This window comes from Condylura cristata, unplaced genomic scaffold (genome assembly GCF_000260355.1).
Source record: "Condylura cristata isolate star-nosed mole 26May11 unplaced genomic scaffold, ConCri1.0 scaffold00036, whole genome shotgun sequence".
NCBI lineage: Eukaryota > Metazoa > Chordata > Mammalia > Eulipotyphla > Talpidae > Condylura > Condylura cristata.
This window is the reverse complement of record NW_004567137.1, coordinates 2,412,723-2,423,855: the sequence shown is the minus strand read 5'-3', so window position 1 is coordinate 2,423,855 and position 11,133 is coordinate 2,412,723. Positions and strand designations below refer to the sequence as shown.

At 44.9% G+C, this 11,133-nt stretch overlaps 1 protein-coding gene across 2 annotated transcripts in view; it reads right to left on the bottom strand.

Annotated features, from left to right (window-relative positions):
• Positions 1 to 9,552, bottom strand: part of PTHLH (parathyroid hormone-like hormone) — an 11,639-nt gene extending 2,087 nt beyond the window's left edge. The window contains exons 1-3 of one of the 2 annotated variants that reach the window (XM_012732816.1): positions 9,301 to 9,552; positions 8,666 to 8,788; positions 2,708 to 3,127 (exon numbers count right to left, since the gene is read on the bottom strand). In XM_012732816.1, the coding sequence (XP_012588270.1) occupies positions 2,708 to 3,127; positions 8,666 to 8,766 (521 nt within the window). In that variant the 5' untranslated portion in view covers positions 8,767 to 8,788; positions 9,301 to 9,552. Of the gene's footprint in view, positions 1 to 2,707; positions 3,128 to 8,665; positions 8,789 to 8,960; positions 9,236 to 9,300 lie in introns of those variants that run through there. The other variant, XM_004693186.1, reaches the window with a different exon arrangement.
• Between the last annotated feature and the right edge of the window lie 1,581 nt (positions 9,553 to 11,133).

The following is an 11,133-nucleotide window of genomic DNA, read 5'->3' as shown; positions in this document are numbered from 1 at the left end:
TCACCAGGTAAAATATAAGCCACAACATAAAAGTACATATGTATTTTTTTTTATTTGTGTGTGTGTGTGTGTGTGTGTGTGAGTGTATGATAACACTTTAGAAACCTAGTCCTTTGGGATACTGAAAAGCTTTATATTATTTCTAAATCAGTATTTACCAAGGCAAAATATATGGTCTCAATGAAATGAGTCCTACTGTATCTAAGGTCTCATTTGCCATATGAAAAAGTCCAAAATGTGAAGTATATATTTCCCACTGAATGGCTCACCAGGCAACTTGAGCTTAGTTGTTTCTTTTGAGGAATACTATATATGTTATAATAAAGTTATGTTTGTTGTATCGCCAGACTCACATCATCCTGTAGCAATGCAAAAAGACTAAGGGGAGGTCATTAGTAAAAGGTTATTTGCTTATAAAATTTTAAAATAGTTGTACTAAAATGATTCTGTTTGGATAACAAAACTTTCAGTGTCCCATATGATCTCAGCAGTGTGCTCCTACATTTCCCCTTTTTTGCCTGCACCTCTGTTGGGTTGTGTTGGGAGGGGGCCAACATCTGGCTGCCAAACGGACAGTGCTTTCCATGAATGTCCTTCACAAACCCGGGCATGGAAAGGAGAAGCAGAAACATTCTATTTCTTCCAGTTCTAGGTCTGGATTTTATTAGGCCACTGCCTAATTTCACTAGCTGTACTTTAACTTAGGTATAACTTTGGGATAAGATTTGATGAGTGTTCATTTTCCTTAATTCTAAAGGACATATTACAAATTTTAAGTCAATAAGATTAATTAAAAAGTATACTTTTGTTTCAGTCATATATATTCGATGTCACATATATGTGTATGCATATGTATATCTGTGTGTGTAAGCATATCGAAGTATACACAGACACACACAAACACAGGACAGTGGACAAACTAGGTATAGGCCCTGACAGTAGAGAGCCCTCACATTAGTTATAATTATCTACAGTTGGGATCATAACTTAAAATACATTGAATATGTGCACTGAGCCAGAACTTACAGGGTTGGTTCGGTTATCCTTTTAGGTCCTAGGATAGCTGCAACTAGATCATTCACTGTGCTCAAGATTTCTCTAGTGCCACTGCCCTTTGACGACCAAAGCTTACAGCTTATCCAATGTAATTATCTGCTATGTAATGCAATTTGATGGCAAATTTTAGCAACTGTGTAATGGTGGGTTTTGTCAACTGAGAAGTGATAATAAATGGGTTCACAGATTCACTTTTGAAGCCACATTGTATAACCTTCTCTCTAGTCAAAAGAAGAGGTTGGAGCAGTAACAGAGGCTCTTTCAAAAAGGAGATCACTAGCTGCACCTGACATATTTTTGTGTTTTCCCCTTTTCTCCCAAACCATACAGAAATGCTATACTGAAATTTCAAAAACATGAACTAGGCTATAAGTAAAAGAATGAAAAAGAACTTCAGTTATGAGGGCAAACTAACCTTGGATTTCTATTTTATAAAGTGAGGTTAATATCTGCCAGCCCCTTTTTTTTACACATGGCAGGTAGGTAAATAGATAGGTAGATAGGTAAATGATAGGTGAATAAAGGAACAAGTGGATAGACAGATGGCTAGATGGTTGGATGGCTAGATGGGTAGACAGATGATAGAATAATCAGAACTACATCTACAAGACCAAGACAACACCACATTGCAACTTATTGAGTGTTTACTATGACAAGCATTTATCTCATGTAGTAAGCTCATTTAGCCTTCACCCAATGAAGTTGGTACAATCACTATCTTCATTTAACGGAGCAGGAAAGTGAGTCTTAGGAATTTATAGAATTTGGCCAAGATTGTAAACTTCAAAGTTCAAACCCAAGACTTGAACCTAAGATTCTGGAGGCTGTGAATGGCATTCCTGCCTGTCTCTGTGAGCTACGGGTAAACAAATCACATAAATGGGGAGTTTTATTCTCCCCACTGCAGTATCCTATAAAAATTCTTTCAACTTACCGGTGGGCAAAATAGATACATGAGGAAAACTGAACTCATGAGCTCCTTCCCAAGCCAGTAGTTCATTTTCAAACACTATGTTGTTGTTGTTGTTTTTTAATGAGCTGATTGAAACCAGAATTTAAATATATTTAAAGTGTGCATTTAAAACTCCCCATTTATTTCAATAAAATAAGTTACAACTTTAATTAAATATATCTAGTTAAAAATAAATTATTAAAAATAAAAAATGTGAATGGCCAAAAATGTTTATGGTTAAGAGAATGTGCTATAGTGTTTGTAGATCCTATCCAAGCCTTCTATGTTCTCCCCTGAAGTTAAAAAAAAAAATGTTAAGAAAGGAAATATGACATTTGCCAAGGTGTGAGAGCTGGGGAATAAAGACACATCTCCAGCAAATTCTGAAGACAGTCGGTCACTAAGCTTCGGTTGGAAAGGGAGTAATTGAACAGAGAGCTGCAGGACTGAAGTGTTTGGGGCCGAGGGAAGAAGGTGGGAGAGTTCCGTGGAGGAGAGAAGTGGCTTCTGAAAGCTGTCTGGTCTGCTTTCAGAAGCCCAGATTCTGAACAATCCTGGCCTGGCTTGGGTAAGCTTGTAAATGGTGGAGTCACCGATGGAGGGATACAGGAAGGGAGAAGGACTCGGCTGGTCCCAGCCAAGGCGGTCGCGCAGCAGGAGGCCCGAGCGCCGGGTGCCGCGGCGCCGCGGGTCACCTACCGTGAGAGGCGCTCCAGCGCGATGGAGGCCGAGTCCGAGGGGCGGGCAGCGTCCAGCCCGCTCCCAGCCACCGCGCCTCGCCAGGCCGACCGCGTCCGCCGCTTCTTCTTTTCCTGTTCCTTGCGTTTTCCAGGCTTGCCTTTCTTTTTTTTGCCGGGTGTCTTCAGGGGCTGCTCTTTGTACGTCTCCACCTTGTTGGTTTCCTGAGTTAGGTATCTGCCCTCGTCGTCGGACCCAAATCGCACCGGGTGGTTCTTTGTGTTAGGAGCAGGCTTGGAGTTGGGGGACATCTCCGAGGTAGCTCTGATTTCCGCCGTGTGGATTTCTGCGATCAGGTGGTGAAGGAAGAACCGTCGCCGCAGGTCTTGGATGGACTTGCCCTTGTCATGGAGGAGCTGATGTTCAGACACGGCCCTTTTGCTTTAAAGGAAAAAAAAAATAGCAGGAGAGGAAGTGAACAATCAAGGTGTAGCCATCGATAGAGACCACGCAGGAAGACAGGAGGAAAAAGCCCTTTCTTTTTCCAGTTCAGAGGTCAGGGTTGGCCTCCTGCTGGCTGAGTAGGTGACGTAGGTGGGAACATGGGCACCCCAGGCCACATGGGCCCCCTGTGCTTACTAAGAAGGGATTGGATCCAGCGATTTCCATATTCCCATCTCAATTAAGATATGTTTTAGTTGTTCTCAGAAATGTGCCAAAATGCACTGAGCTGCTTTTTACCTTTTCCAGAGTTCTGGTGGGGAAGTAATTCCAGAAGTCCTAGCCCAAGAGATTGGTTTTACCAGAGTACACACACACACACACACACACACACACAAGAGCACACACACACTAGAGTACACACACACACACACACACACACACACTGCTCCCTGCTAAGAAAATAACAAAATACTGAATCTCAGAGACCAGCATGTCCTAAGAGTATTGACTGAAGGCTGAGGTGAGCAACAAAAGCTCTCTAGAGGCTGATAGGCTCTGGGTTTCCAAGGACTTTACATCTAAAGGCCCACTGTTAAAACAGTTTGCATCTTTAGGTAAAGTAGTCAGATTCTATGAAATTGTGCATTTAAGTGAGATCACTCTAGTTCTTTAGTGCTTCAAGTTTTTATTGCTAGTTTTTGAGTTTAGAATTTCAGAGCGTATTATCTTTTTTATTTAATTGAAAAATTCACTTTTCTACTCTTTCTTTGTGAAATATCTCTAGGAACAGAAGTGAAATGACTTTTTTTTTCTTCTATTCAATCAAGTCTCTAATAAAAATATAGTGAAAAAAATTAATCCTGAGCATTCTTTTAGCTGGCTTTCTGACACTGGCTTAAATGCCCATCCATGTATTCCTTTTTTATGTTCTGTGTATCTTACCCACATTGAAAGCTTGCACATATGAATCAAGTCTATCTGGCTTGCTTCAACACTGCTGTTGTTCATCCCCTTGACTGCTGTGTTCCCTGATAGCTCCTTAGAAAGCTAATCCTCTTCCTCCAATAACTCCCTCGAGTGATTTCCACAACTGAAAGCTCTACACTGAAAAGAAACCAATGTTCAAAACTCTTCAGAGGTATTTCTCAGGGCTCATGCTCCCCCAGCACAGTGGTGTCTGAGTCCGCCATTGCTTTACGAGTGCCAATTCTTTAACTTCTCAGAATTAACTGGACAATTGTAAATAGCTTTCTCCTCATTGTGTAGATGAAAGAGTCAAGTATGGCGATGCCTCACTCCATGAGGGCAGGCACAGTCAAGATTCCAGAAACTAGGCCTCCTGATTCTAAAACCAAGGTGACTCTTCCACATTCTCCACCCCTTCTTTGCTAGGATGGGGTGCGTGTTCAGGAAACACCCCTGCAGTGGGATCTGATAGTTCACCCATGGTCAGGAAGCTATGAATCTCCTGGAAGATCAAGCTGTTGTCCTCACCTCCAAGAAGTTCATTTTCATCACTAAAACAAGCACATAGGATTCCTAGAGAGTGGGTTATCATGGGGGTGGGGAGGAGAAAGGGTGAGATGAGAGATTGTCTAGTTAGATTGTGAGACAAAGGAGCAGACATGAAAAGACTGTCATTACTTCTCTTGACCTTATACCCAGAATGCTGACCTCTTTTGGGTATTTTAGCATGTGGACTGACTTTACAGCTACTGACTGTAGCTGTGTAGTTGAAAAAAGACACGAGTTAATGGAAAGAAATTTAACAGGAGCTGGGCTGAAATGAGGTATGAAGGATTCACTCTTCTTTTCGAAGGTGCCACATGTGACCAGGTTAAAAATCACTTACTTTTTGGCAATAGCACTCTAGAAAACTAACAATTTACATAAGGGAGGATTTGATACAATATATTTATATTCTTTAGTGACATTTTTTAAAAGAATAGGGAATATATACTTAGATATTTCATAAGCACTGCAGTGAAATAATACTTTTAGCAAAATGTCACGTTAAGACATACTTAGCCTCTCATTTATAGTATGGAGAACTTTTCTTTCTTTTTCAACTCTAGGCACACCTCCTCCCCATCTGTATCGCTCCACAACTGTATAATTAATATAGCCTATTCTCACTTAAGTCAAAGCCAGAACTTTTAGTGGGTGGTCTGTTGTAATCACTGCCCATGCCCCAGGACATGCATATATGCCTGTCAGTGAGTCACAGTACCCCCTTAACTCAAGCTCTGCACTTTCCCAGATGGCTTTCCACTCCCTTAGGGAATGGAGTCATTCTCCTATTTTAGAAGAAGCCTACAATATATGGCCCAACTTTGTCCAGTTTAAAATAGTACCTCTCTTGGGAGGTGCCAAGAATGCTTTCTGCGTGGTAAGGGGAATTTCCTACTTAGGAGCATTTTCTATATGCTATGTATGAAATATTGTTAGCTAATTTGCTTCATCATTCAAAGATACCTATATTTAAAATATAAAGAAGAATGAATTTTGGATTGGACAGCTACCCGAGAGGGGGCAGGATTATAATGGCATCTTTGTGATAAACACGGAATAAGGCCATAGAAGGTTCTATATACTTTCAGAATAGACAGGAACTGACATAAGGATAACTGAGTGGCTCATAGAAACTGGATAGACGTAGGTGGTGACTAATAAATTCAAATTCAAGAGGCTTTCCATTCAGACAAATGTGAAATATTTAAGTTGTAAGTATGGCTTCAATGATAGCCCATTACTCTATGTCTGCAAGCACGAGCTAGCACAGCCTCTCACATGGCATAAATTACATATCTAAGCTCCAGCAGGGAAAAATAAGAACATTAATTCATACTCTTCTTTGGTTATTATTTTAAAAAATTGCAGAAATACAGGGGAAATGCAGACAAAAGTAAAGGCTGTCAAAAAGATATAGCTATTTAGCTTTAAAGAACAATGACTCTCAAGGGACTTTTCAGGAGGAGATTAAATTTCTAAGACGCTCTCAAGGAACACAGGGAAAACGCGGAGGGCTGGAAATTCCTCCTCCAGTCCAGGCTGAACTAGCAGCAGACTTGCGCTGCTGTGAGGCTCCACAAGAAGGAGCCTGGGTTTGAGGAGAAAAGTTCTGTGGCACACGGAGGAGCCAGGGTTAGGGTGTTAGAGTTAAGATGACTCACAGAAGTCCCTTCCAGTCCCAATGACTCAGTTGAAAGTTATGCTCTTCATTAAGTGGAAAGGACCCAGGCTGCCTCCCCAGCAAATCAGTCAGTGATGTTTTAGGTTTCTGAATCTGCCGGAGTTCCCATTTCAGTTTACACACAAAGGTAGCCACCTGCTGAAAGCTATGCTCATCTGCACAGAAGCACCCATAAACTGCACTTTCCAACCTCCAACATGTCGTGAAAGCAACTCTAGCTGCCTTCAACAGAGGCTTCTACATTCCCAGTCCAAAGGATGGACAGCTGATCACTGCCTCCTTTGCAATGCTCTTGCTGTAATTTCTGTCCCCTGAAAAATGAGTCCCTAGTTAGCAAAACTTCTAAAGCAGTTTCTCCTAATACTTGTTGTGAAAAGTAATTAGGGAGGAGTATGATTTGATTATATGTTAAAATTTCTTTCAAGAAACTCAGTGGATTTAGCGTAATAGTAGACTGATGTTTTGTCTAGCACACAAAATGTACTGGCAGAAAAGCAGAAATAATGACTTGTTTTTTTCAACTCCATTTGGCTGCAATAATTTGATGAAACATCTTCATCAACTGATGATTTCAGCCTCTGTGAAAAACCAGGATTGTAATGTGATGATCTATTAGCCATTAGCTATAAGAATGTTTTGTGGTAGTTTTAAAACCGTCTGCTGAGTGTGAGTGTTTAACTACAATATTACATTTCACCCACAAACAAAACTATAACAGAGACTTTGGCTGCTAAATGGGTTCTGATGCTCACTTTGCAAGGTGCAACAAAGAAAGAGTTAAAAATAGCCTTCAGAACAACTTAGCACTATTTTTATGCCTTAACTGTGGATTTAATCATGGTCCATTTACTGTTTCTCAAAAGAGAAAACAGGTATTTCTTAAGCAACTTTAAAGAAAAAAATTGGCTCTGTTCCAATACAGTATTTCTCAGCCAAATAAATACAGTATGTAAGTGTGCTTTTAAGAATCCAGTCCTCATCTGTATTTACCTATGGATCTTAAATAATTGAATTTAATATAAATCTCAAAATGAGCAAAAAATGAGTATTTCTTCAGAAATACATCAGCAAAATGTTGATTTGAAGAGTACAATGCAGCTTTATCTGCAGTACAATGTTCTACACAATTTGCCTTAGGAGATTCATAATAGATTTTCATTTTGCTGCCAAGGTTCAGACATGTCTAAAGTAATTTCATTTAAGGATTTTCTGCTCTAATTAATAATAGACCAAGGGCACATATAAAACAGTTGCCTTTCTGTATCCCCTTGGGAATTTACAAGGAAGCACCAGGAACAGTACTGTAAATATTAGATATTGCTCTCTTTATTGTCAATGTAAAAGTTCTCTTTACTTCCTTCTCCAGAGGCAAACTCTTCTCAGTTTTCAAACTTTATGCTTTTTCCATCCCCACAGGGAGCAGCTTCAGGATCGCCCTGAGGTGTGTTACACACATGAATGCATTGTGTCCAACAGATAATTTAGATAGTGAAACTCTCCCACAGTTTCTACTTCTCAGTCAATACCTCTAGTAACATTTGTCTAGTGGTCTCGCTATGATTATTTTAAGGTCAAAATTATCCTTAAAAGAATCACCAAGTGAGAATGCTGAAAGACAAGTTTTCATTCTACCATGCAAATATTTAACTCCAGCTTAAAGAACTGTTAGCAGTCACTCCAAGGGGAAAAAAAGTTTCCACACCTATTAGCCCTGTTGGGATTTAGCTCTCTAGCGTCCCCGAAAGGTATTGATACTAACCTTGGCCTGGTGCCATTTGCGAAGTTGTTACTACTTTATTATATAATATGCCTTCATTATGTAATGTGGCCCTACTTTATATACCTAAAATTATGTCATTCATAATAAAATTAGATGTAAGGTTTTCGCTTTTCACACAGCAACTGCCACCCACATTCAATATGTATACAAGCACGCCCGGGACAAATGTCCCCAGCATCCCCAGGCTTCCTCCTAGCTTTCCGAGTCTCTCGGACTCCGCCGGGTTTCTAAAGCCTTCCTGGGTCCTGAAAGGAACCTTTTTCTTTCAGTACCGGCAGAGGATATTTGCTCAGAAGAGTTTCTGTAAAACGCTCCCTCTTACGGAAACTCGCGTGAAATGTGTCTGTCGCCTCTCTGCTCTGGAAGTTCAGCCAGTTCTCCCGCCGCGGGGTTTGAGGACCCAACCTCATCCCTGCCTCAGGTAGCGGGATCTCCCGCTGGCTAACACCAGAGGGGAGCATTCGGGACTGCCGCGAGCCCTCAGCGGGGCACCAGCCAGCGGCCCTCTAGCCCGGACCTCCCCAACCCTCGCCCGGCGCCCCGGGGAGGCCGGGGCACTTACAGCCGTCGGCCGAGCTCCTCCACTGAGCGCCCGCAGGAGGGCACGGAGTAGCTCAGCAGGAACACTGCGACGCTCCACTGGTGAACCAGCCTCCGCAACATCGTCTCAGCTGGCTCCCAGGACCTGCAACGGAGAGCAAAGGGGTCGAAATGTCAGTCCGGAGGCCACATCTCCTCCCCGCGCGGCCCCGCGCCCCTGTTAGTGTGCTCTCAAATGGCCTTTCCAACATCCAGGGCATCTCCCAAGTTGCAAAGAAAAAAAAAAAAAACTTTCTCTGGAGCCTCTCAGCACTTACTTATTTAGGAACCAGCTACTCCAACTGTGCCTTTTCCAAACCACACAGGCAAAAAGGACCAAAAAGGAAAGAAAAAATCGGAGACGCTTCCCCTGAAATAATAACTCAAGTGAAATGGTTTGCTATATGCATCAAGGATGCGTCGCGAGTTTACACGTCTCCCATAGCAATGTCTAATGACTCTGGCCGCAGTTCTCTTGGGTGCGGGGAGCAGGGCTAACCCCTTCCCCAACAGAGAAGAAAGTTTCCCCTCCGAAGTCAGCTTCTGTGCGCACTGGGCCACGGGTTCCTCAGCCACTTGTAGCAAGACCCACATATATATACATAGCTGTCTGTCTACCTCCTCTGGTGGGTTGTTGCTTCCGGAAAGTTGATTCCACACACCCTGAGAACAAGTTTCAAGTGCGTGTGTCGTCGATCAGGATGGCCAGGTGGCCACGAGGGCGGGCTCAGGCGGCGTGGAGGGGCGGCGGCGGGCGCGCAGTGCGACTGCGGCGCGTTTCACTGGCGGGGAGGCATACTGGCCGGGCTGCGCAGGTTGGAGGCGAGAGCAAAGCCGAGAGAAGGAATGTTCACACGCTCCGGGGCAAACCTGCTGGAGAAGTGAGCTAGTCGCAAAGAGGTGGCGCCCTAGGAACGCGCGCCGGGCGAGCGAGGGCGCGGGCGCGCGGGGGGCGGGGGCGGCGACAGGCGGCCGAGCGGGCCCGGGGGAGCCCGGAGCTGGAAATGCGCTGCAAGTGCCGGCGCTCTCCGCGGCCCGCCGGCTCTTAGCCTTGTCGAACCCCACCCGGGAGCGCGGGCCCAGCAGCTCCATCCCCGGCCGGGGGCGTGAGACCCGCCGCTCGATCCCGTCCCGTCCGGCTCTTGCCCTCGCGCGGATCCGGGAGCCTAGGCCCCCGAGTTTCGCGAGGGCTAGAGGACTACCCGGGCAGCCGCCGCCTCCGACTCCCCGCTGAGCAAACGGGCGCCGCGGCCGCCGGGGGCGGACTGGCGAAGGAGGAGGCCGAGGAACCCGGCCCGGGAGCGAGGGCGACGGCATCCTCCGCCTGCCTGGACGCTCGGAGAGCCAGAAGAGAGCAGCGAGAGGGGAGTCCTCCTCCCTGGCCCTGGCTCGGGACAAGCCGAGTGGGGCGCGTCGACTAGGGAGGGGGAGCTGCTTCACTTCGAAGAGTAAAAACGCTTTCAGACTCCAGATCGAAGTGGCATTTCTTGCTGTCTCAGAACCGCTGAGGTCCTCTGGAGCAGGTCCGAGGAAACCCAAGCGCACCACCGAGACCCCTTTTGGATTGCGCAAAGGGATCCGTACTCCTGCGCACCTCACCCGGCTCTTTCGCCCTCAGGCAGGGGTGGAAGTCACCCTTTCCCGGAGAGCCTATTTCGTGCCCCCCCCCCTCCCGCCCCAGTCCCCTGTTACATATTCTAGAAGGATTCTAGCCGTGTCGCTTCAGCGCGCAGATGCAACGGAACCCCCACTGCATGCTGCTTTGCTTCGGAGAAGCGAAGGGAAAGCAGGGGATTCTTCCCAAAGCTGTTGGGCGGGGAAGCAAGACTGCTGTGAATTACTGGGCAGTATCAGCTGGGAAAGGATTGCAGCGGATGTGAACACCCGCCCAACCGGCTCTCTGTCTTTTCTGCAGTGAACGCGGGCGGTTCTTCAAGAGATGTTTGACCTCTAGACAATCCCCCTGGTAGGTTTCATTACTCTCTCGAAGGCTAATGGGGTAGATATTGGAGACGATGCAGGGAGCCTGACTTGTATCACGCCTGACTTTCTGGCTGATGCTCTTCAGATTTGACCCAGGATGAGGGAAATAGCGCCCCCTTACCGACCCTTGCTTAGCTCGCCTAGCTTTCCCCCCTCCTTAACTGCAGCTCGCTAACTAGCAGTGTGCAGCTTGCTTTGGTTTGGGGCTACTCCTTTTCAGAAGCGGCTGTATCCCTCATCTGATTACTTTCAACTCCATGCTTTGAAAAACTTGGCTTCCACCACTACCAAAAAAAAAAAAAAAAAAAAAAAATCTCAGGGAATTTCCACAACTTCCCTTAAAAGTTAGACCTGTTAGCATAGCATGAAAAGACAAAGCATCAACATTCAGAAAAGTCTACCTTTGAACCTCTAACACTCTGATTTATAATAAATTCTTTCCAAAAAGACGCAGGGACCTTAATGTAA